We start from the raw sequence: 25,264 nt of genomic DNA, 5'->3' as shown, positions 1-25,264 counted from the left end.
ACTCTCCGCTGCCCTGAGAATACATTTAATTAGACAAGAATATTTCAGAATAATTAGCACATAGGCAAGGTAAATAGTGTATCACAAAACAAAGCTCTGTGGATTCAAAGTGAAAATTATTTTTACTGTGCACAGAGGTTTTCCTCCTTTCCTAACTCCATTTCCAAAGGAAACAGCAAATGTTGTTTCTGTTATATTCCCATGCAGGCTAAAATAACAGCAAACACCCTACTCAACCACAGGCTGATTTTTGCTTTAAGAGTATGAAATGATTTAAATTATTAACTCTTTTTTTTTTTTACTTGAAATTCAACTGTGAAAAATAAATAAAGTGCAAGATCACGTAGCTAAGAAATCCTCGGACAGCTCAATGTCTGTCTCATCCAGGCGAACGAACGTACCTTTACCACGGCATCGACGACTTCAGGCCTGGCTATTTTTGTTTCTCCAAAAGACCTCACATTGAAGGAGCAGATTTTTAGGCTCCGAGACGGGTTGAAATTGAAGAGTGAAAGCAAGATGAAGAGCAACATCTTCAGGGACTTGGGCAAAATGAGTCGCTGTGAGTGTGGCTATAAATAGAGATTTGTGTGTGTGTGTGTGTGTGTGCATCCGTCCCTCTGCGGCCGGTTGGGAGGCCAAACGGAGCACGCAGCTGTGTCGATCACGAACACGAACAGGAATCGCCGTTTCCTCCTTTCCCTCACTTCCATCTCCCAGCACGAAGCAGCACGGAGACTTGGAACTTCTGCTTTGGGGGAAAACCAGCTCTTCTGAGCTGAACTCTCCATCCTGGAGGAGCAACTGCTCTGCCAGACCCCAGCACCCCTCCCCACGGGGAGGGACGCGCCGTGGGATGCCTGCCGCGCCAGCCGGGACCACCCTGGGCAGTGCCAGGCCGGGACCGGGCTCCTGGGGCCGCCCCAGGTGAGAGGGCAGGAGCCTGCAGGACCAGGAGGTCCTGGGGCAGATGGTGAAAGGGGCTGGGGCGCAGCGGTGGGGGGAGAGGGGTTTCTGGAGGGCGCTGGTGGTGGGCACGAGAAAGCCCGGTGAAAGGCGACGGTGGTGGGACGCCCTGGGCACGGAGGTTTTGACCACGTCCCTGTTTTGTTCTGCTTTTGCCTTGGTCGGAAAGTCATGCTGTGAGAAAGCGATAAACCACCCAGCGCTCGAGGCCGCGCGCTTTTACCCGCCTCTCCCTTCGCCCAGAGCTGTGATGTGCCCTGCTGCGGACGCTTGCCGCGGGACGCTTGCCGCGGGACGCTTGCCGCGGGACGGCCACGTTCATTTGCCCACAGTTAACAGGGCCGGCTGGCTGAGCCGCCGCGGTGCAGCCTTGGGGAAGGTACGTCACCGAAAGGGTTATCGAGCACTGGAACAGGCTGCCCAGGGCGGTGGTGGACTCCCCATCCCTGGAGGGATTTAAAAGCCGTTTGGATGAGGTGCTCAGGGACATGGTGTAGTGGTGGGCTTGGCAGTGTTGGGTTTGTGGTTGGACTCGATGATCTTAAAGGTCTTTTCCAACCTCTTCGATTCTGTGATTCTGTGATGGTCCCAGCGCTGCCCCCAGACTCCCGGCCAAGTGTCCCCAGCGCAGCACGCTCGGGCTGGTGACCCAAGGTGCGTGCACGTGGGTCCGGCTCGTGCCGCGTGGCGGAAGGGGACACATGAGTCTGGCCAAGGGGACGCTCGAGTGAGGATGCTACAGCTGGGGCGGCTTTTGCAGGAAAACCATCCCCCTGCCCTCCCTTCCTCCTCTGCCGGAGATGCATTTGTGGGCCCCCAATCAGGTATAATGGTGGGAGGTATACCAAGAAGTCAGGCTGAATGGCATCTTCAAGTGTCTTGGATTTTTCTCCCTGTGCTTACAGGGTGCTTTCACATCCTCTCTCCTTTTCCTGAGAACAGCCACGAAGGCTGTTTGCACCCCGCTGCCCTGCCTGCACGGCCGCCCGTGCAGGTCCGGATCCAGAAGCACCGGTGCATGGCTCCCAGCCCTGTCTAAATCAATTAAACAGGGTCAGATGGAGCTGGCACAAAACACAGCGCATGGGGGGCTCCCAAAAATGCAGCACGGCAGACCAGAGCGAGATCCCGGTCCTGCCGGGGAGGCGGCTGCGGCTCTCCAGGGTGCGTGCTGCGAGCACGGGAACGGGCACCACAAACCCATTTTGGCTGGGCAGGGATTTGGAGCAATTGGTGCCAGCGAGGGGCCTGCGGCCCCGCTGCCCTGCTGCTCGCTGATGAACGCAGCTACCCGGGGAGCAGGCGTGCAACCCGCCGAAATAACAGGGGTCGTACAGTGCTTTCTCTCCGCTGGCTCTCTAATTGAGCCAGCCTCGGGCAGGACAGGCTCTGGATGAAACTAATAAAGAGGGAGGGAAGCGACAGCTTCAGGGGTTGTAAATCTCCCGCCTGACCTTGCTAAAAGCACAGCGTGAGCCAAGGGCTTGAGGTGGAGGCTGCAGCCTTGGGGTCAGAGTCACCAACAGCCGGAGCTCCCCCCAGAAGCAGCCGTGCTTTGGCTACCCGGGCATCAAAAAGCAAGCGTTTGTTGCGGTGCCCGTGAGGGCTTTAACCCTGAACCGCGGGGACCCACCTTCGTCGATGCCGTGTTTGTGCCCAGGGCTGCTCACTTATCAGCCTCCCCTTTCCCCCGCCCCAGGCGTTATCAGCAGGACAGACAAAGCCTCCCTCCGCCCGGACAGACGGCCGACCTGCGCGGGGGACGCAGGCAGCTCACGCTCCTTTCTGCACCGCTTCATCTCTCGGTTTGCTGCACTTTCTGTGCATGTACTCTTTGCTCCTTATCAGGCCATAAAACCCGCTTGATGCGGGCCACGAACCCTGCCAGCGCAGGGCTGTCCTGGTCTCGCGCAAGCGGGGTGAAGCTGCTGGTGAAAGCAGCCTGGGTCGGGTTTTTACCCCTGCTCTGAGTGATGCTGGTGAGGGACACCACCTCCAGCTGAGCAGCACCTGCGGGACGTTCCCCAGTAAAGCCCTTCCTCATCCTCTCCCGGGGCCGAAGAGGCAGGTGATGAGGCTGCAGGCAATGCCAAAGCTTGGGCAAGAGCTTAGAGCAGGGCGTAGGCGCTGCCCAGGCCCTGCCTGCTCCTCCTGAGGGTCCTTCAGCCAAGCTTTGCTAGCTGCCTGCGCTGGGCGCGCGGGGCTGTGGCCGCTGCCTCGCTGCCTCCGCAGCAGTGATTCAGCCGCGGTCTTCTTTCCGCTCCCGGGAAGGCGCCGGGGGACGGATGGCGTGGGATGTGTCCCCGTACCGTATGCCAGCACAGGGTCCCATGGGACAGCGGGGGCACGAGGGTCCGGCAGCGATGTGGGGGTTCCCCCTCTCTCCTCAGGCGCAGCCGCTTCCTTTCGGCCGCAGCCCTGGCCGCCTCGCGGGGCACCCGCAGCTTTGTTTTTGCTGGCAGAGATGGACTGAGAGGATCGCTGACGTTTCCTGCGCCTCTCGGGGAGGGCTGCAGGGAGAGACCGTGGGCGAGCCCACATCCCTTCTGCTCTGGCAGAGGAAGCCTGTTCTGGGCTTGAAGGGCAGCGTGACCCACGGGCTGCTTCGTGGGGGGCGGCACCTCTGGGGCACGACGTCGCCCTGGGGCTTTGCTCGGCGCCGGAAAATAACGCCGAAGCTTTATTTCTCCTCCCGTGGGCAAAACGTGGTGCCTGCGTGCTGGGGGGGGTTCAGCGCCGCTGGGGACGCCAGCGCTGCTGTGCACCTTCCGCAAAGGGCACAGAGGCTGCCAGCCTGCCCGAGCCCCGGCCCCTCAGGGGGTCCCTGCCGCCCTGTTCTGCACCCCCATAAGCCACTGGCAGCGTGGGCAGGGGGGGTGCGAGGGGACACTGTGGGGACCAGCACCTCCAGGCTGGTGCTCCCCAGATGCCACCACAGCTCTGGTTTTCCCCAGATGCCACCATAGCTCTGGTTTTCCCCAGATGCCACCATAGCTCTGTTTTCTGGACAAGGGGCCGACGCGCTCCCTTCCCCATGTGCCAGACTTTAAGGTGTTGGGTGTTTCTTAATTTTTGTCATTTTGACCCAAATTGCATCTCTGTCAACATCTGCTGCGGCGAGGGGAGGTCTGTGGGAGAAGCAGGAAGGGCCGGCCCCGAAGTCACCAACGTCACCGTAAAAGTAGGTTCCTTTGGGCAAATGGAATGACCTTTGGGCTCTCAGTGACCTTATCACAACCATGGGGCAGAGTGTATTATCACACTCTCCTGGAATTTCAAGTTAATAAGTAGCAAAGCACTTGGGCCACTTCACATTGCTAAAGTTCACAATTGGGCTGCGGACCAAATATGGTCCTTTGGGAAGCGGCTTCGGTGTCAATCTAAGGGCGGTGAGTGTCCCGGCGTGACCCTCTGGAAATTCAGTATAATCGAGGGTTAAAAATATGTGGCGTGCAAGGTACATGGTATGTGTTGAATCAGTAGGGTCTTCTTTGATACGTTATCGATAATTCTGGAAGGTACATGCTCTACTTAACAAATTACTGTCAGGACATAACTCCTTTGCTGGTACAGGACTCTGATCGGGTTTTCTTTTTCAACTTCATACGTCAGTATCGTGCAAGTAGTGGTTTAAAGCGTGAAAGCCTGCGCGTTGAAGCAGTTCAAGGAAAAATTCCTCGTCGTGTTTTCAGTCTCTTGAGCGAGGCCACTTAGCTGAGACGTAGGAGAGCACGCGGTAATCTGAAATAAAGGCTTTGACGTGTGACGATTAGAGCAGGCTTTGAAGTTACCCCTCCATAAAGATATTGTAGCCACCGAATAAGGAGGGGTTTGTGACAATAAGTACACCCTGACTGTCAGCAGGCAAAGACATAATTAAAATGTGTGTAATATATGCATTAACTTTGAGCAGAGTTAAGAAAGTATTATTTAAGGCTGTTAACAGGCAAGTAGGGCTTGCTTTCATAACGTTTTAAAAGTCGGGAGCATTTGTTCCTGCGTTTGTCCCAGGTTGTGCAATGAAGCCGCTGAGGAGCGACGGGGCTGCCCAGAGCTGTGCCTGGAGGCCTTATCGTCTACCGCGCTCAGAGAGCTGCTCTGTGCGAACCGGGGTGAGCCGGGATCTTTCCCCTGCCCTGGGGGTTGAATTTTGGCGGCTGTACGTCATTAAAGTTGCCCTCTGCTCAGGGCACGGCAAGGCGTTCCTCAGCAGCAGTCCCGCGGGTGGGCTGCGGGGCCGTGCCGGCGTCGCGGGGCGCGCGGGGCTCTCCCACGCCCGTGGTTCCCCGGGGATTTTGCTCACGGCGTCGTGCCACAGGGCCAACGCTGCGTGAGTGGAAACAGATGGGGGCAAATCGCCCCGGGAAGATGATTCACGTCGCCAAAGCGGCGTGCCGTGACTTGTTATAGTTGCAAACAATCCCGTCGTGTTCCCTGGCGATTCATCGCCCACCAGTGGAAAACAACGTGGAAGCCTTTCATCTGGGGGAGCAGCACAGCTCCCCAGCCTGGGCAGGCAGAAGCTTCCGTCCTCCACAGCCCGAACCCAGCCAGAGCTTCCACCTGCCCATGGAAAACAAGGCAGTTTACGTGAAAGTCTCGCTGCCTTGTTTCTGGGGACGTAGGACAGCTAATACTGATTATTTTTGACTTTTTTTTTTCCTGTGGCTACTCTGATTTAGAAAGACATTTTGTTTCTAACTGGATCACAAGTCATCCTCTGCCCTGCTCACAGCATCAAAGCTGTGCTCCTGTGCCGGTGGGAAGCCCGGCTCCTGACGCTGGCATTAGGAATGAGGAATTTTCGGCCGAGGGCCGGGATAGCTGGTGCTGGGCTCCGAAACGCCGGCAGCCCGGGGGGGTGACACGGGGGTGACTCGGGCCTCGCCGGCTGCGCAGCTGTGTGACGAGTTGCGTCTGTGGGCTGCGAGGAGAAATGAAACGCACGGGGCAGGTCGGTGCAGGCGCTGGCCTTTAATTTGAGCTTGCCGTGCTGCAGCCGCCCCAAAAATGGCTTTGCAGGGTCCCCAAGGAGGGAGCTGCTGGGGCTTCCCCTCCAGCCTGGGGCTCACCCGTGCTCTGCGGGGACGGGGAGCCCAGCCGCTCCCCCACGGCCCCCGTGCCACCCGGGGAGCCCCAGGTCCCCTCCGCTGTGCTGGGACGGAGGAGCGGCCTCGGTCCCCACCCGGCAAATTCATCACGGTGCTGCCAACTGCCTCGCCGGGGCCGTGACCCGTTGAAGCCGCGGCCTCGTCCCGGTGGCGGCTGGCTCAGGAGAGCCCTGAGGATCCCTCCTTTCCCCATCGCCACCAAGGGAGACACTCGACGACTCTTCCCCATGGCTGAGATCGTGAGAGCGAGTTCCCCGGTTAGCTCGTGCCGTGTTTCGACATAAAACCGTCGCAGGTCTCTGCTTCAGCGTCTCGGTTTCAAGAGCCATCGTTCACTATGACTATTTCCAGGGGCAGTCCCACCGGATGGCCTGGAATAACCGCCCGGTGGGTGATCCGTCCCTGGCGTGAGTCAGCGCTGCCCGGCACGTGTCCCGTGGGAGCCTGGGGCCGTGCACAAGAAAGTTGAACAAACAAATACGACTACAAACAACGTTTAAAGGCTTGGGAAATACCTCCTGTGTCTGCTTAGGTCACCTTAGTGGAAGCTCATCTTTGCTGAGCCTGGCTTGACTGGGAAGCTCTTCAAACAAAATCCCCAAACAGCTGCACGAAGCTGTGCCGCGCCTTCACCGGGCCACCTAAAAACCTCGATTTCGGTTATAAATCTCTTCTGACAGCTCACGTTACCAAAACCTTTTGGTTATTGTAGTAAACTCTGACCCGGAAAGCCCTTTACGCCAGTTCCTCTCTCGGCTCTCCCAGCCTGCCAGACCACAGGGACGTCCTTTATGAAAGCACAGATGCGGTGAGGATTTGACCCAATTTGCTTGCATTTACTCAGGAGCTGATCTCATTTCCAATTTAATTAAGTTTTCTCATATTTTTGGGCATAACTTAAAGGTGCATACCAAGCTGGTATGTGACCCAGGGGGAATGACAGTAAATTTTCTTATAGCAAAAGGATTTGGGTGGCAGTTTTAAGAAAAATCAGAGCGGATTTTTAAATGCAGGTTGAAATGCAGCTGTTGAGAGCAAACAGTGTCATCTGTTGGGAAGAGAGGGCAGGTAGCAGGCTTGTAACCTAAATGGCAGGCTTAAAAATCCTCCTCCGGGTGTAAAAGTCTCAGTGGCATGCTCTGATTTCAACCTGTGTGCCTTTTCCACGGGAAATGCGGCAGCGCTCTGTGCTCCCTGCTCACAGCCCCGGCCCAGGACCTGGGAAAGGGACAGACGTTCCCCACCCCGGGCTTGCTCCCGGGCCTGGTGCGAGGGGGCTCTGCGGTCTCTGGGGGGGTGCAGCGCTGCGGTCCCCTTTGTATGTCTGTGGCAGTTGTATGGCATCCCCTTTACATCCCTGTCGTAAGCCCTGTTGTGTCCACCCTTGCGCCTCCCTGTTGTAACGCCGTTGCAGCCGTAGCACATTCCCTTTTTTATCCCTGTTGCATACCCATGGCAACCCCTTTGTACAACTTCTGGAGCCTGTTGCATCCTCCCTGTATCCCTGCTGCGTCTCCTTTGCATAGCGCCTTACATCCCTGTTGCATCCCTGTTGCAGCTGCACTGCGTTCCCCACTGTACCCCTTGCATCCCTGCCATGGCTCCCCCCGCACCCTGTTGTACCCCCCTCGCACTCCCCGTTGCGTTGCCTCTTGAACGGCCGCGTTGCACCCCCGTTGCAGCCATATTGCATTGCCTCTTGCACCCCCAGTTGCAGTGATATTGCATCCCCACCGAACCCCCATACAGCTGCCTTGCATTTCTCTTGCACCCCTGTTGTATCCCCCTTGGACCCATGTTGCAGCCCCCTCCCACCCTGTTGTATCCCCTTCACACTCCCTTTGCACCCCATTGCAGCCCCCTTGCATCCCTGTTGTATCCCCGTTCCACGCCTGTTGTACCCCCCTTGTACCCCCACGGAAGCCCCGTTATGTCCCCCCTTGCATCTCCCCTTGCACCTCCATTGAGGTCCCGTTACATCTCCCCATCGCAGCCGCCTGGCAGCCCTTTGCACTGTATCCCCCCTTGCACCCCATTGCAGCCCCCTTCCACCCCTCTTGTACCCCTTGTACCCCCATGGAAGCCCCATTATGCTCCCCCTTGCCCCCCGCTGCAGCCCTATCACACCCCCTTTGCACCTCCACTGAAATCCCATTACATCCCCCATTGCACCCCCTTGCACCCCCACTGCAGCCCTACTGCATCCCCGCTGCAGCCCCCATTGCAGCCCCCACTGCACCCCCTTGTACCCCCATGCAAGCCCCATTACATCCCCCTTGCACCCCTGTTATACCCCCTTGCACCCCCACTGCAGCCCTACTGCATCCCCCATTGCAGCCCCCTTCCACCCCCTTTGTACCCCCATGGAAGCCCCATTACATCCCCCTTGCACCCCTGTTATACCCCCTTGCACCCCGCTGCAGCTCTGTTGCATCCCCCATTGCAGCCCCCATTGCAGCCCCCTTGGAAGCCCCATTACGCCCCCCTTACACCCCGCTGCAGCCCTATCACACCCCCACTTGCACCTCCACTGAAATCCCATTACATCCCCCGCTGCATCCCCCATTGCAGCCCCCTTGTACCCCCTTTGTACCCCCATGGAAGCCCCATTATGTCCCCCTTTGCACCCCTGCTACACCCCCTTGCACCCCTGTTATACCCCCTTGCCCCCCCTGCTGCAGCCCTATCGCACCCCTTTGCACCTCCACTGAAATCCCATTACATCCCCCACTGCAGCCCCCATTGCAGCCCCCTTGTACCCCCCTTTGTACCCCCATGGAAGCCCCATTATGTCCCCCTTTGCACCCCTGCTACACCCCCTTGCACCCCTGTTATACCCCCTTGCCCCCCTGCTGCAGCCCTATCGCACCCCTTTGCACCTCCACTGAAATCCCATTACATCCCCCACTGCAGCCCCCATTGCACCCCCTTGTACCCCCATGCAAGCCCCATTATGTCCCCCTTGCACCCCTGTTATACCCCCTGCACCCCCACTGCAGCCCTACTGCATCCCCCATTGCAGCCCCCATTGCACCCCTTTGTACCCCCATGGAAGCCCCATTACATCCCCCTTGCACCCCGTTACACCCCTTGCACCCCCACCGCAGCCCTCCTGCATCCCCCGTCGTTCCCCCCTCTCACCCCCACTGCACCCCCTTGCACCCCCTTCCAACCCAGTTGTAGCCCCTCTACCTCCTCCCTTTCTCATCCCCCCCCTCCGCCCGCCCCCGCGGAGCCGCCCCGGTCCCGGCACCGGCGCGGGGGGAGGGCGCAACGGAGCCGCGGTTCGCTGCTCAGCGCTGCCGTTGCGACCGGATCGGCACGGTGAGAGGCGGGGAGGGGGTGCAGGGCTGCCGGTAGCAATGCCAGGACCGGGGAGGAGGGGAGGAGGGGGGCCGGACGCCGTCCCGGCGTCCGCCCCCCTCCCCGGTCCCAACCTTGGCATCGCTTGGGGGGGGAGGGAGAATGGGCAGGAGATGGGGAGCAAAACGAAAATGCAAGAAATAATTTTAAAAATATATAAAATAAATAATAATATCATCAGAAATAATCAGAAAACGGGGCACGGAGGGGAGGAGAGCGGCGTTGCATCTCGGCCGCTGCTCTTTGGAGGATGCCGTCATTTTGCTTTTTTTTATTGGGGGGGAGGGGGCTGTATGCTGGGAAAGGGGACCTGGAGGTGACCCCCTGTACCCCTACTCCATCCCTCCCCACCTCTTTCCTCCCCCCCCCACCCCCTCCCACCCCACCCTGGAGAGGACTGAGTCCGGGCACGCTCGTGACATCACATGCGCCGTGCATCCTCCGCTGCGTGCGTGTGCGGCGGGCTGGGGATGGCGATGGGGTCCAGAAGGAGGATGGGCACGTTATGAATTTCTAAACCACCAGCTGGCCGGTGGCACAGCCCGCTCCGGCCGCGCTTTTCAGCCCCCTTGTCCCCGGGCTGGCTTCGGTGACGCTGACGCCTCGTCCTTGTGCGTTCCCAGCCCGGGGTGCAAGAGCGGGGCCGGGGGCCAGCCCGGATTCTCCGGCTCACGTTTGTGAGCCGCGTTGCATAGATACGAAAGGGTCAGAGATGCACGTTTTGTGAAACGGCGCTGCAGAAATAATGATCTCATTGCTGCCTGCTATAAATAAATGAAGGTGAAAGGGCACGTTTCCGACTCCCAGCCCTCCGGAGGCTGGATTAAGACCGAGAGCCGGCTGGCCGATGGACAGACATCTTTCAAATATTAATAGCTCTTAAATTATAACTTCGCTGTGACGGGCATCTAAAAGGTCACGCTGCAAAATATACCACGGAGGAATCGTAATATTAGTTATGTCGTCGTTTATGGTCAATATTATTTTTCTGGCTGCTGAGGATGCGGTTTCCAAGGGAAACGGCTTACTTGCATGTTTTGGGGGTTTTTTATTACCTGGTTAGCGGTGCGCGTCAGGGCTTCTGGGGGCCCCCTCCTCAGCCGCTGAGGCCTGTCAAAGCCCCCTGGTTCTGCAGTGGCATCTTAAAATTGGTGGATGTTTCTTCTTCTTCAGTCCTTCAAAAAAAAAAAAAAAATTCAGGTATTCCTAAACGTGCTGCTTAGCTTTCAGCTATTCGGAGTTTTTAAACCTATTGTCAGTCAGACACGGGCTGCTCTGGAGCGGGGAGCGGTCGGTGAAACGCCGAGCACGGGCAGCAGCCCTGGTTTTGCCGCCCGCTCCCGACGGGCGCAGCCCGACACAACCTTCGCGTCTGAATTTTGGCACGGCGTGGGAGCGCACGCGCGCGATTCCCGCATTGTCAAAGCCCCGTCCTCGCACTGGGGCTGCCCAGCGCGTTCGCTGCCGCTCACCCCTTCCCAGCCGAGCCCCCCTGCCCTGCGAAGGCTGTTGTGCCGCAGCCCCCCGACGTGCCCCCCGGCAGCCCTTGCCAGCTCTCGCCCCGTCAGAGAGGTTGCCTCTGAGACCTGCTCTTCCAGAGATGCTGATCCTGGTGAAGAGCCTCCAGGTCTCCCTGGGTAACAAACCCAGCTGCCTGCACATTTCTGGGATTGCTTTTTTTTTTCTTTTTTTTTGAGCTAAATGCAGATTTTTCATCCCGCGCACGGGGGTGTGCTGCTGCTGCTGCTGCTGCTGCTGCTGCTGCGTCCTGCCTGGGGCTGGGAACAAAAATCAATACATACACCTGAGTTGCACTGTTGGGTCTTCTCCAGCCTCCCTGGTGTGACCCAGCGAGCTTGAAAGAGAAAAAATACCAATGCGGATTCAAACCTTGCTCACGGTAATTTGTTGTCCCTTTGTCTGGCGGCCCTGGGGACCGTCACCGTGCTGTCCTCCGTAGCAACCCGCAGCCCCCTCCCGCCTCTTGGCCCCTCTGTTTGCAGGTGCTGGGGCATCTGCTTGAATTTGGGGCAGGGGAGGAAGTCGGAGACAAGCGGAGACACGGAGCCTCCCCTTGGCGTCTGTCCTTGGGCCATCCATCCCGCTGCCTGGGGTGGCTTGTCTCGGGGGGTCCTCCCGGGCGGGGTGCAGGGGCCGCGGTGGTTAGTGCCTGTGGCTCGGCTGCCGGCACGGGAACCGCTGCTCCTGGTTTGGCATTCCGTGCCCTGCCAGATGTGCAGCCCGCTCGGCCTCGTCGCTGCCGTGATCACACGGCGTTTATCGGACTTGCCTAATTGATGTTTGCAAATTAATTTATGAGGTACTTGGCGATCCTTCCAAGAAGGCAGTAGCAATGCTCGGGGCCGTTGGCTGTGACTCTTGGTCGCGGGACACCTCAAAGTGATGGATGAGCCGTGGTCTGAAGTCTTACAGCTGTTACCACGAGGCTTGTTTTTATTTTTAAGCCCACGACGTCTCTCTGGTTGGTAACAAAGGACGGTGCCAGGGGCTGGGGCGACGCTGCCTGCTCCCAGCCCCGGTGCCGGTGCGGCGGGGAGGGTGCATGTCTCCCGGGCAAAGCACCGTGGCAGGGGGTTGGCACCGCGGGTGCTCCCGCGTGGCTTTGGGGAGCCGGTGTCCCCGCAGCGCCGCTGGGCGCAGGGGTGGCTTTATGGGGCTGGGGGTGCCGGGGGCCAGGGTGATGGTGGCTGCCCCCGACCGTGGAGCTGGGCCTGCCGGTGTTTCCCTTCCCGCTGCCTCCATCGCGTGTAACCATAGAAATCGGTGGCGATGCTCTGCCCACGCGGAAGGAGGCTCGGCCACGCCGCAGGGCTCCCCGAGCATCCTCCCCTCCAGGCGCCCATGGCTGGCGGGGGCCCCGAGTGGGGCTTGCTGGGTGCACGTGGCCGGCGTTGGGTGCCGCGTCTCACGTGGCGAGCGGTGGTTGCCGTGGCCCTGCCGAAACGCTCCGGCACGATGGGGCCAGGAGCTCCCCTGGGGCACCCCCGTCCCCGCAGCCGTGGCATGGGGGGATCTCTCAGGGGTTTTCTGGCTCAAAGCAGCCCTGGGCACTGGTGCGGGGGGAATCCAGTGCTCCCGCTGCACCTCCAGCTTGAATTTCCACGGCCAAAAGCTGCCGGCGAGTTCAGGCCAGCGTTCCCCTGCCTCGCCGGCGACTTCCTGCGGCTGCGCGACGCCTCAGCCCGGCTGGCACGGGGAAGGCTCGGAGGGGGGGCACTGAGAGCTCTTGGAAAATTACATTTAAGACGAAGAGGAAGGGGATGGGAAGCAGCTTAGCTGGCTTTGTTCTAATAGCTGTAATCACCCAAAGCGTAACCATGAGCCCCGTCTCGCTGGGTGCCGCACAGCCCTGCCGCGGCAGGGGCTGCTGGCATTGGCTGTCCCCGCCGCGCCGCGCCGGCTTTCGCTTCGTCTCCGATGGCAGCTTGCACTTTGTTCCTGCTTGGAATGAGTGCCCTGGTTTGGCTTTATTGTACAAAAGACCATATTTACATAAACAGGGGAAAGGTTGGTCAGAAGGTGAAGTTGAGGAGTTTTGAAGGGAAGCCGGTGGCTTAAATACCCCAAACTCGCCGTCTCGCCCGGCTACCAAATCTGAACGGAGGGAAAAAAAGCAGGAGTGCGATTTTAACCTTTTTTTTTTTTCCCCCTCTTCCTACAGTGCTTTCAGACGCTGCCGCTACCCGCAGAGAGCAGGACCTGTGCCGAGAGGAGGAGGGGATTTCTGCAAAGTAAGCTGGGCTTTTTAAAGGCTTTCTCCTTCTTGTTTTGCTTTCCAAGAGCGGTGGCGGCAGCAGAGGCGGTGACCCCGCGCCGGAGAGCACAAGGGCTCCCACCGCCTCCGCTCCTCCCGTGCTTTCTCCTGGCTGCAACCTTCTCGTTACGGGTCGCCGATGGGGATGATGGCGATTTTCTGCGCTTCATTTCTTCCCTGTTTTAGTGACATAGCGAAAGGCAGCAAGCGCGCTCAGGTGGGCTCCCGTGCAGCCCCCCTCTCACGTACAAGGTTTATCTGTTGCATAAAGCGTTTATCTACGAACGAGCCGTGCAGAGATCAAAGATCTTTCTGCAAAGCGTTAATTAAACGAGTAACACCGTGTTGTTGAGGCTTGAGGAAGGAAATGAGGTTTAGCTTTGTTAAGGAAGTGCCTGGTGGAAATATTTACAGTATTGCTCAAATTTCAGTTACGCCTGCTTTTCCTGGGGCAAGAGGGCAACGGGGGCTGTTGTTTCAGAGGTTCTGGATACCGTTTTTCTTGGTCGTGTGTAATGTGGGGGTTTGATGTGATCCGGTGTGATGGCGTCGGAGGGGGAGAGGATGTGACTGCGGCGATTCGGTTCCTGCTTCACGGCGTAACACACAACGTACCCCATACTGCCGGGAGCCCTGCAGGAAACAGAAATAAATCTGCCCGTCCTGGCATGGAGCAACGTGGTGGTGATGATGGGGGGGATGGCTGGTGGGCGAGCAGGCGTTGGAAACATCGCATTTTAGAAATGCGTGACAAAAGAGCTAGCGCCGAGGAAAGGGCGAGACATAAGTTGGTTAGCAGCAGGAATTAGAGGAGATGCGCGTGCGACGGAGGGTTTAACCTCTTAATGAGAAAAATATATCCCGGCTGCCTGCGGTGGGGCGAGTTCGGGACCGAGCGCGGTGTTGCGTGAGAGTTGCCCTTGCACCCCGTGTCCTCCGCCTGCCGCCCCTGAGATCTGTCCCAAGGATGCTCGGGAGCCGGGATGGGACCTGTGATCGACAGCCAGTGCAAAATGCCTGCAGGGCAGGAGCAAGGACACGGGGACGGGGATGAATTTGTCTCAGATAAGGGCTGCTCGCCAAAGAGTGCCCTGCCAGGTCGTTTCCTTCGGTTGCCCAGCCCATTAATAGGCTCTGCTCCCTTGATTAGTTGGTGCCTGTGCGGAGCAGTAATGAGAGCCGGGCTCAAGCCATCAATTCTAGGTCAGTGGCTGTGTGCTGGGGATCTGGGCTTGGGCAGGGGGAGGGGAGCCGGGCCGGACGCCGAAAAGCACCGTGGAGCCCATGTTAAGGCAGCCCTGCCTGCACCCATCGAGGGACAGGCTGCCTGCACCCATGGGGGGGGACAGGCTGCCTGCACCCATCAAGGGACAGGCTGCCTGCACCCATGGGGGGGGACAGGCTGCCTGCACCCATCGAGGGACAGGCTGCCTGCACCCATGGGGGGGGACAGGCTGCCTGCACCCATCGAGGGACAGGCTGCCTGCACCCATCGAGGGACAGGCTGCCTGCACCCATGGGGGGGGGACAGGCTGCCTGCACCCATCGAGGGACAGGCTGCCTGCACCCATGGGGGGGACAGGCTGCCTGCACCCATCGAGGGACAGGCTGCCTGCACCCATGGGGGGGACAGGCTGCCTGCACCCATCGAGGGACAGGCTGCCTGCACCCATGGGGGCGGCTGTGCTTCCCCCACCTGCAAAGTGCCCCAAGGGCCACGTTGCGCCCCGTCGCCCCGGACATGGCCCGTGCCTGTTAGGAGGCTCATTGCCCGTCTGAGGCGTGCTCTCCTGAGAGGATAACATTGCAACAATTAGATCCATTAAGGAGCCAGAAGAAATAATGGAGTTTTAAAACTGAAAGAGACTTTGCTGTGCTGCTGTCCTTTGCCTCTCACAGAGCTGCTTTCCTCCGGCCCTGGCAGCAGAGCTCTCATTTAGCATGGACTTGTCATCGTTTCTGGTGTTTAACCTCTGATCCTTCCCTAAATGTGGGCAGGTGAGGCTGGGCAGCGAGGAGCAGCATGGACCTGGATGTGCTGAACATGTTTGTCATCGCCGGCGGCACCCTGGCCATCCCCATCCTGGCCTTCGTGGCCTCCTTCCTCCTCTGGCCCTCAGCGCTCATCCGCATCTACTACTGGTGAGTTCGCTGGCCTGCCTGCTCTCATTTTAGCGCAGGGGTGGAATTACTGCTGGTCCCCAGCAGGTCCTGCGCCCTCGCACGCACGCGGGTGGGCAGCAAGGCGGTGCGGGCAGAGGTGGGTGTTCCTGCCCGTGATGGCCATGGGAGCAGGTAAGGTGGGCTTTTCCCGGGGCATACCGATGGCGTGTAGCTTTAAGCATCTCTGGGAGAAGAAAACGGCATTTTCTTATTGCTTTTTTGCTGCTGAGGCTTATGTCTGGCTGCGCTGCGGGATGTCTCCGAATCTTTCTGGGTTGTTTCCCCCAAGGACGGGACTGCGGCTGGGAAAAGCATCGCCGTTGCTGCCCGTCCCCAGGCCTGGCAGCCCCGGCAGGCTGGTCACCTCCCGCCTCGTCAATGCAGCCGTTGGCGTGGGTGCCCTCGGCTCTGCCGCGGCTCCCCGGGCTCAGGCGGGGAGGGAGCCTCCTGATTAACAGCCTGCTCGGCAGGCAGGGACTTTTCTCTCACTAGTGGTTACGGACGAGGCTTCTTGCATCCTCTCCCTCTCTTCTGGGCTGGAGCATCAGAGAAGATGGAGTGATGCTCTTCCTTACCGCCTTGCGCCTTGTCCTTTCCGATTAACAGCAGGCAGGCGCTACATCCTTCAGTCCTTGTCTGTCCCTGGAAATGGGCGATAAGCACGCTGGCGATATCGGTGATAAGCACACTGGCGGCTTTCCTGTCTGTGGTTGCTGCAGAGAACGCTGGAATAACGCTCCCGTCGGAAGCCGGGGCAGCAGCTCCTCGCCCGGCGCGGGCAGCAGCAGGCAGCACAGCCGGCTGCCCTCACGTGCGCTGGCAGATGGTGGCTCCTGCAGTTTTGCTCACGGGGGGGTTTCCAAATCAAAGTGACCTCCTGTGAGAGGAGGAGGAAGCCGACCCACCCCGGCACTCAGCCGCAGCAGCGTGATGAAGCCTGTTTTTCTAACGGCGCATTTATTAGCAAGCTTTTAGTCACAGCGTCTGGGGGCTGACGCAGCGGAGGGAGGATGGGCTGAAAACCCCAGCGACCGGATCGGCACGGGAGATAATTTATTCCCGTTGTGCATCACATGGGGACCTCAAGGCCAATGGTCGCTCTGCAAAGGAGAGCAGGCGGCGTGACAGCCTCCTGCCCGGGGGACGTCCGGGCTGGCACCCGGGCACGGGTCCAGACAGCACCGGGTTTGTCAGTCAAAGGGGTTTTTTCTTCCTTCAGACATACGAGCAGCCGGTGGAAGCCAGGGAGGACCCCGATGGGCTCAGGTTGAGAGGAGGATCAGCAGAGAAACGCTACCATGCCCCAGCAGAGCAAGCGCGATTGGGGCGAAGCCGTCAGAGGGATGCGGGCAGGGATGGCAGGACAGGGCAAAGAGGCTGATGGGCTTTGAGGAGCCGGGTTGAGCGGGAGGTAGAGAAGAGCCTGTCTCCTTGTCCTTTGGGGCTGCAAATCACGGGCTGAGCGGAAACGCGCCGTGGGTCGGTCGGCAGGGCCGTTTCAGCCGTTTCCCTTTGAAGGGTCCGTGCCCCCATCTCTCCATCTTCCAGCATCTCTGGTAGCACTGGCGTCTTGCAGGAGCGACTGCGACGCTCTGTGTGTCACGGGCACCTCGTTTCTTAGGGACAGCGGGCGAGACGAGCGGGTTTGCCCTTTACTCTTCCTTTCCTATTTGCTTCTTTCCGAGTTGTTTTTTTTGGAGGCGAAATGGTTGTGTTTCCCCATCGGCAGAGCCAGGAGAGGGGGCAGGCAGCATGCCACGCCGCCCCCCCCTTCCGCCTCATCCAGCTCCAGCGTCGCGGCACCGCTCCCGGCAGGTCCCCGGGGGTCCCAGGGACGCTTCTCCCTTCTCCCACCCCTCGCTGCCCCCTTCTCCTCCTCGCTGCCGGTCTGCGTGTCCTCAGCCGGCGCGGCCAAGGGTCATGCAGGGCCCCCGTCGCCGATGGCCTCGCTCCCTCCCCTGCTGCTAATGCGCCTCGCTGCCGGGCGTGACGTCCAGGGCTGCCCGGCTGACCCCGGCCGCAGAGCCTGCCTGCTCTGCCTGCTCTGCCTGCTCTGCCTGCTCTGCCGCCGTTAATCAGTTTAGCTGCTGCCGCTAAGCGCGTTAACACCTTGCAAGGGATCAGTTCAGCTTTGCACAGATTATTTTGTCTTCTGCTGAATTGATCCATCGGGATCAGTTGCTAAAAATGTTATCATCTTCCCCATCGGTAGTTTACACCGGTGCCTTTGAGGCGAGGACTCTTAAGGCACTTATTCAGGGAGAAATTCACCTCTCCTTGTAGGACCAGCACAGAGCCGAGATGCTGCTTAAGTCCCACTAACTCCTTCCAAAAAGGGATTATGCTAAAAGAGGATTGCATTATGCATAAGCTTTGAGTGGGCAGAGAGCTATGACAGCCCAGCAGTGTTGGTGACCTTGCTCTTGTGTCTCCAGTAAATTCTGATGTCGCATATAAAAGTATTTGCTGGTATCTTGGCCATCAGGAGTAGCCCGGCAGTTGTCCTGACAAGGGTTATGTCTGCGCGTAGGGGAAACGCAGAGACAGCATGCCTGCTCCTCTCTCTTGGGCTGCACGTACACATCATGTGTCCAAAGTGTCACCGATAATCTCTGCCCGGGTCCCCTCTGGCCGGCAGTTTCACTGCATCCTCTTTGAGCAGGCTGCAAGCGTGCGCTGGCAGGAGCCCTCTGTCCTCCTGCTCTCAGAGGAATGGCCCAGGTGTCCTTGGGGTTCGCCCGGTACCTGCCGGGGTGCGTGACCCTGCGTGAGGAGGGTCCCATCCAGTCCTTCCCCCGCGTGCAAACACATTTGTAAAGAGCCGTCTAGTTGGCATATGGGAAGCGGGATTCCGTGGTGCTCCTGGGGGCACGGTTGTTTTGCCTGGGACCGATACGCTTGTCCATGGGGTGATGTTGTCCCATGGCTGCAGGGCTGGGCCCAGATAAACCCGAGACAGAGCCCCCTTACCCACCTCCCTTGGCCTGCCCACCCCGCACGCTGCCTTGCCCTGTGCTCAGCCTTCCTCTCTTCAGCCTCTCTCATACCAACAGTTGGGTGTTTTCAGTTTTAGAGTTGTTCTTTTGGCCCATTGCCATTGCCAAATTAGTTATTTGCGGTCTTTTTTGAAGTTTTTAACGGAGTGTCTCCACAAGCTCTTTGCAGTGCAGCCATGAATAGCCAGCCGCCAGTACTACACGCGTAAGGGATCACATGCGAGCACAGGGCCTGGTCCAGGGACCCGATGCGCAGAATTAGTCCCAGATAGGGCTGTGACAGCACCGGTGTAAGCCCAACCTAACTGGCCTTAGCTAACTAGCAAATCTGCGGCTGAGTTTGGACCGGGCCCCGGGTTTATATTGCCGCCGGGCCCTGGTCTTGCCCCACTCACGGTGGTGTTTTCTCCTTGTTTCCAGGTACTGGCGCCGAGCCTTGGGTATGCAGGTCAGATACGCCAACTACGACGACTATCAGTTTTGTTATTCCTACAGAGGGAGACCTGGATACCGACCGTCCATCCTGATGTTACATGGGTTCTCAGCCCACAAAGACATGTGGCTGTCTATAGTCAAGGTGGGACTCCATTTCTATCGTGTTGAGTCGATGGTCCTGGGCTCGAGGGCGGTGTGGGGACCCAAGGGTTGCATGCATGGGATGCGATGATCGCTGTAACGTGCTGGAAGTACCCTCCTTAGCTCCGTGCTCGTTGGGTCCCTTTCGTCCCTATGGCATGCAGAGCTGCGGGGGAAGAGCAGTCCGTACCTGCCTCCTCCATGGGAAGCACGTCTTGGCCGTGGTTTCTCATCATGTCATCCTTGGTACATGAGCTGACTTATCCTGGTGCACGAGTAACCAAGGGCTGCTAGGAGGAGAGCAACCCCCTGCTCCCACCCGTGGTCACCAGTTTCCATCCCTGGCCTTCGCAGCGGTTCCCCTGCGCCGTAACCGCCCCTGGTTTGTTTCTGCAGTTCCTGCCGAAGAACCTGCACTTGGTGTGTGTTGACATGCCCGGGCACGAGGGCACGACCCGCTCGGCCTTGGACGACTACTCCATTAGTGGGCAAGCTAAGAGAATACACCAGGTAACGCCCCAGCATCGCAGAGGGATGCAGAGACGTGAGGGATGCGGGGAACACGAGCGATGCTAAGCCCCGTGAGCCCTGCCTCGCGCGGCCCCGCTTCCTCCCTTCCCAGGCAGCCAGAGCCACCGACCTCAAGCTTTTGAGTTGAATTTCTCTAATGACCCCACGCCGTTGCTTCCTCTCCCCTAACAACGCTCCTTCTGCTCCCCTGCCAGTTCGTGGAGTGCATCAAGCTGAACAGAAGGCCCTTTCATCTGGTTGGCACTTCCATGGGGGGAAACGTTGCCGGCGTCTATGCTGCTCAGTACCCAGAAGACATTTGCAGCCTGACCCTCATCTGTCCTGCAGGTGGGCGATGCAGGGGAGGCGAGGGGAGAGCGCGAGCAGGGGCCGCTGCAAAAGCCCAGAGCAGAGCTGGGAGCAAAATAGGCTTTTAGCGCAAAGCATTTTGAAATAATTTGTATGTACAGTCTGAAAACCTCTGGCAGGGCGTGGGAGAAATCACAGCCTTGTCCTGACTGCTCTTCTCCAGGGCTCCGGAGTTTGCCGTGCTGTGCCGCGGTGAGAGCTGGGAGGAGGGCAAGTGGGACAAGTCCTGCTCTGGAAGAAAATGTGTTTCCCCTTGGGGTGGCAGCCGTTTTACGTGGCACATCCGTAGCCTCTCGGTTCTGGAGGGGGAACCCAGGCAGGCAATGGGAAAAGCCTCCCCAGTGTGGCCACCCGAGAGCCCCAGTGTGCCGGAGGGCTCGGGCTTCGGGAGCTGGAGACCTCCGTCCTCCCACGTTTGGGTGCTCCCACATTTGGGTCCTCCCACGTTTGGGTGCTCCAAGCGGGAACAGCGCTTCGGGGCCAGAGGCAGGGTGTCCCCGTGCCCGCGTGGCTCCCCTCCACCCCCACCGTCCCCTTGGCTGGGGGGCTCGGGGGAGCCTGGGCATGACGTGCGGCAGGAGGCACGGGGCTTTGGCAGGGAGCTTCTCTGCCAGGGAGGGCTCGGCTGCATCCCGGTTGTTACAGCAGCTCCTTCCCCCTCCCACGCCAGGAAAGCGGCTCCCAGATAAGAAATAAGTAATGAAGCAAAGGGAACGTTTCCTGGCTACCGGGCTCTGGGGGCGGTGAGCTCCCTGCTCCTCTCTGCGAGAGCTGTCGGCTGGCTCTCCGGGTGCTTCCGGATGGGAAACCTCCGCCTGGGGCTGCAGAGAGGTTTGGGGTTAAGCTGCCGGGGATTTTTCCCCGCAGCGGTGCATGTGGATGGGGCTTCTGAAATTTTCTGTCCAATCCTTTTCTGTGGCAGGCTGAGCACGGGCATTAGTATTTGCATCCGCTGTCCACATAAAAATAAACACTCTAGTTTTTGCCAAAGTATTCGTGCCTGTCTACAGGGAATACACCTCATGTCGTGTCAGCCCGTGGGGCTCGGTAGGGTCAAGCCCTGGAGCAGGAGGAGGCAGGGGTATCTCTGGGCGCATATTAAGGTTGCTGTTTGTACAGATTTTATTCTCCCCCTGCACTTTAAATTTTTTTTTTTTAATGATTGAGCAAGCGGGAGGCCAGAGGCAGGGATGATGGAGGTCAATACAGCGATGCTCTGTCGCTGGGGCTGCTGAGGTCTCATGCGGGTTTTAGCTTGTGCCCCCCTTCTCGTTCGACCCAGGCCTGCCGAGTACCACCGACAGCAAGTTCATTAAGCAGCTCCGGGAGCTGCAAGAGTCCGAACGCATCGACAGGATCCCTTTAATTCCCTCGACCCCCGAGGAGATGGCGGATATGCTGAAGCTTTGCTCCTACGTTCGCTTCAAGGTGCCGCAGCAGGTGAGGAGCCTGGGCTGGCTGCGGCGGCTGGAAGGGGGGTCTCAGGGGCGGGGGGGTCAGGTTTGCTTCTCCCTGAGCCTGCGTGGCCGCAGCCGAGGCGATGCCGGGAGCGCTGCCGTGCCCCCGTCACCCCGGCGGGACACCCCCGGCCCCGCTCCCAGCACCTTTCCAGCACTTTCCCTTCAAACCCACTTTTCCCAGCTCCCTCTGGCAGTGCCCGCTGAAATTCCTCCTCCCATGAGGTCTTTGGCAGCGGGCTGGGATGTCGAAGGGTTTCTTAGTAAATATGGCCGGCAGGAAGCATTAAATAACTAACTAGGGCGGCCGTTGTCCGGCCTGGAGGGGGATTGTTTGTTGCTTTTTAAGCAAAAGCGATGGAAATGTTAATCACTTCATTGTCAGGCGAGAGGAACTTGGCGAGGGGCTGGCCATTAAGCTGGGTTTCCTTAGGAAGTCTGGGATGAGTAGATTGGAGAGTAAGAAAAAAATGTAAGGTAATGCCAAGACCTTCTTTTTTTTTGTTGGCAAAAGAATAAAAGAAGGAAGAAAAGCACAGTCATGGCTGAGGCAGCCTGCTGGCCATGGATAGCTGGCCTGGGGGAGAAATTCAGGTTTGCAGCATAAAAGACAAAAATACTTGTTGCTGAGATACACGTCGCTTAAGCGCGGTTGTGGCAGCCAGACGTGCTTAGGAAGGCGCTCGCGCGGGGCCGGGCGGCTGCAGCCCCCCAGCAGCTCTCCTCTGCTCTCCCTGCAGATCCTCCAGGGCCTTGTTGACGTTCGCATCCCACACAATGATTTTTACCGGAAACGTAAGTGCACGGCAGCAGCCCCTCTCACAGGCTTTCCAGCCGGACCCCCCGGGTGTGGGGGTCCCTGCACATCCCTTGGCCCCAGCACCCCGCTGCTGCCTTGCTGAGGGTGGGAGGGGGCAACGTGATCAACAGATTCGGGGATGCACCTTGGTCGCTGGTAGCAACCCCCTGCCGCCCCCACGGCGATGGGGTCGCTGCTTCGCCCTCACCCTCCAGCTGGGTTAATTCGTACCAATACCTATGAGCAGGCGGGCTCGGAGGAGGGTCTCTCCGTAGCGGGGCTCGGTGGCAGCGCGAGGACAGCCCGTCGGGGCTCTCCCGTCACCCCTGCCGGGGGTCTCCCACCGAGGGGACGCTGGCAGGGCTGGCCCGCAGGGACCCCTGCGAGAAGGGAAGGCAAAGCATCCCTCACGCACAGGGCTGACTCTCCTCTTGCCCCCACTAGTGTTTTTAGAAATCGTGGATGAAAAGTCCAGGCACTCTCTCCACGAGAACATGAGCAAGATCAAAGCGCCGACGCAGGTCATCTGGGGAAAGCAGGACCAGGTACACAGCCCCCGCCGCCTCCCCCCCGGACCGTGCCTCCATCTCTGCCCGCATCCACCCGCGGGGCCACGGCACGGCCTGTGCTGCCGAGCTGCGTGCCGCTCTGCAGCGAGCTGGCACACGTGTCCCTGTCCCCGGTGGGCTGGGACACGGGGGCTCGGCGGGGTGACGGGTGGAAAGCTGCCAGCCAGCGCAGGGCCGGTGGGAGGAGAGGGCAGAGCCGGGGCTGTGGAGGGCGAGCGGGCAGGGGGGCAGGTGCCAGCGCCGCAGCAGGCGTGGGCTGGGAAGAGGAATAAAGTGCCAGCAGAGAGAGTTGTCCTGGCAGCTGGGGAGAAATGTGCTGTCCGTGGGCCGGCGGCGAGGCAAAGGCACGGGGCTCCCGGCTCTTGTTCCGTGTTTCTGCGTAGGGATGGGTACGGAGGGAGGAGCCGGGGTACGGTGGGGGGAAAGGAGGCGAGCTGCAGGCGTGCAAAGGGCTGTGCGAATGCAAAGGTGCAAGCCTTTGCTTGCAATGACCCCTTTGCACTGAGCTGGCAGCCAAAAAGCGTCCAAGAGAGTTCCCTGCCGCATGCCGAGATGGGCCCCATGCAGCCTCCCTGCCCTGGCCCCAGGCGTGGGTACCACGGGACGGGGCTGCCGTCGCAAGGACCCTGTCCGCATCCCGGCTCAGCATCTCTTGGACTTGCGAAGGCAGCTCCCACGGGGTTTCTGTGGCCAGCAAAACCTAGCTCTGCCCGTGGGAGTGACTACTTTTCCCCTGCCGTCCAGGTCCTGGATGTTTCTGGTGCCAGTGTTTTAGCGAGCGCTATCCCGGACTGCCACATGTACATCCTGGAGAACTGCGGGCATTCGGTGGTGGTGGAGCGGCCCCGCAAGACGGCCAACCTCATCCTGGAGTTCCTGGCGCTGCTGCACAGCACCGACAACAACAAGAAGCAGGCGTGAGCGTGGCGGGGAGCTGAGCGCCCACGCCAGGTCTTTTAAATTGTAAAGTACTGCAGCTTTGATCAGTTCTCAGGGATCTTGTACGAATCGGGGTGAATGTGCCAAAGTCCCTGAGGAAGGCAGAATCACTGATACCTAAACCTATAGCACCGCCGGCACAGCGACCTAGGGGTCATTGAGCAACCTCCATAGATACAGGAACGGAAGCAGAATCTCTCCCTTTTCTACTTAGAGGTAAAGTAGGAACGAGCCGAAATCACCAAGCGCTAGCCATGCAGTGTGCTGAAGCTCCTTACGCAGCCGCCCATCTTACCTGAGTTACCGGCACGTAGTTGTTAATGACATTTACCTAAACTATATAAGAAACGTAGGAAGGAGGAAGCGTCCTGGACTGAGACTTACAATATTTCTACTACTTAGAGTCCGTCGTGTTGCATGCTGCCGTGCTGTAAGAGAACCCCAGTGCTCCAGGCATCTGCTCGAGTGCTCTTTGTGTAGCTCCTTAATTCGTGATTTATGCAGAAAAACAACAGAAAACTTCGTGCGTGGAAGTCCAATGACTGTACGTGCAAAAATGTTTACACTTTGAGTGGGTTTTTTTAAATCCCCGAACCGCTCCTGCGTATATGTAATGCCTTAACATTGCCCAGGGTACGGCACCCGCGCACAGCCCGCCTCGCCCAGGGGATGGTTCCCCCGAGGGTGAACATAGCAAGGGAAGACTCGGGGTGCAGACAGCAGCTTCGCCGCCGTTGTGCGAACCGGAGGGACGGAAACCGCCCGGAGCGATTCAGTCCCTGAGCCCGAGTCAGCAATAAGCCCGTGGGCAGGGTGCGAGTCAGCAAACTCGGGCAACCTCTTGTCTCAGCTCTTCTATCACGTCGTGCTGCTGAACTCGTTGATGTAAATAACGATTTTCTTAATGAATTCCGTGAATTCTGCGAATGCCGACATCACCAAAACCAGGCGTGAGGGGTGGGAGCGGGCTGTGTGTGCGAATAGCGCGGGCTCCGGGCTCGCTGGGAGGCGAGGAGGGGGACAGCTCGCCTGCGAGGCGCGGGCTGGTGGCGTGGAAGCGTTCGGCGTGCTCGTGCATCCTCTCGATGGTTTATAACTCCTGACCGAGTGAAATTATAGATAGAAACGGGCAATGCAGAGAAGCTACGCCTTGCAGCCTGCGAGGTGATGTACAGGGACGGATCCTGCACCTCCCCGGCTGCGGTTCCTCGCCGCGTGTCCCACGGGGAGAGGGCTGCTCCTGGTCTCGGCATGGCTGCTGGAGGGCAAGGCGGTGCACGGTCCTCTTGAAGGCAAAACAGCGGGCGGCCATTGTCCCTCGGTCCCCCCCAGCCCTCCTCGGGGGCCGATAGCGGGTGCTGCTAGAGCCCCCACGCAGACTGGGTACGCACGCTGGCGGGGCTGACAGCCGTCTGCTTGCCGTCCTTCCGAGGTACCCCAACCTGTACATATATCCGGAACTCCCCGTCAGCTTCTCTGCTCTTTTTGAGAGAAGAAACATTGTTCTTTTAAAAAATTAGAAATTTGCTGTTACTGGCTTGGTTATTGTTTCTACTACAGGAGTTGGTTAAAAAAACCAAATTGCTGATAGTTTTATGTGGTAAAAGCCAGAAGAAGTTGTTGGGTATCTATATGGTTTCTCATATGCCACAGATTGCTGTATGCAAAGGA

The 25,264-nt window shown here is 58.9% G+C and overlaps 2 protein-coding genes across 8 annotated transcripts in view; one reads left to right on the top strand and one right to left on the bottom strand.

The window, feature by feature from the left end:
• DNASE1L3 (deoxyribonuclease 1L3) overlaps positions 1 to 533 on the bottom strand; it is a 6,071-nt gene extending 5,538 nt beyond the window's left edge. The window contains exon 1 of the mRNA XM_072876307.1: positions 402 to 533. Coding sequence (XP_072732408.1) covers positions 402 to 533 — 132 coding nt within the window. The remainder of the gene's footprint in view (positions 1 to 401) is intronic.
• The window catches only part of ABHD6 (abhydrolase domain containing 6, acylglycerol lipase), a 27,755-nt gene extending 2,491 nt beyond the window's left edge, over positions 1 to 25,264 (top strand). Inside the window, exons 1-10 of one of the 7 annotated variants that reach the window (XM_072876300.1) lie at positions 773 to 927; positions 13,123 to 13,192; positions 15,214 to 15,357; positions 18,795 to 18,951; positions 19,347 to 19,460; positions 19,676 to 19,808; positions 21,112 to 21,269; positions 22,027 to 22,081; positions 22,530 to 22,630; positions 23,399 to 25,264. In XM_072876300.1, coding sequence (XP_072732401.1) covers positions 15,239 to 15,357; positions 18,795 to 18,951; positions 19,347 to 19,460; positions 19,676 to 19,808; positions 21,112 to 21,269; positions 22,027 to 22,081; positions 22,530 to 22,630; positions 23,399 to 23,575 — 1,014 coding nt within the window. In that variant the 5' untranslated portion in view covers positions 773 to 927; positions 13,123 to 13,192; positions 15,214 to 15,238 and the 3' untranslated portion in view covers positions 23,576 to 25,264. Of the gene's footprint in view, positions 1 to 772; positions 928 to 9,344; positions 9,402 to 12,918; positions 12,981 to 13,122; positions 13,193 to 13,679; positions 13,699 to 15,213; positions 15,358 to 16,543; positions 16,790 to 18,794; positions 18,952 to 19,346; positions 19,461 to 19,675; positions 19,809 to 21,111; positions 21,270 to 22,026; positions 22,082 to 22,529; positions 22,631 to 23,398 lie in introns of those variants that run through there. The other 6 variants (XM_072876299.1, XM_072876301.1, XM_072876302.1 and 3 more) reach the window with 6 other exon arrangements.

This window comes from Ciconia boyciana, chromosome 11 (genome assembly GCF_034638445.1).
Source record: "Ciconia boyciana chromosome 11, ASM3463844v1, whole genome shotgun sequence".
NCBI classification, from domain to species: Eukaryota; Metazoa; Chordata; class Aves; order Ciconiiformes; family Ciconiidae; genus Ciconia; species Ciconia boyciana.
This window is presented reverse-complemented; position numbering and strand designations above follow the sequence as displayed.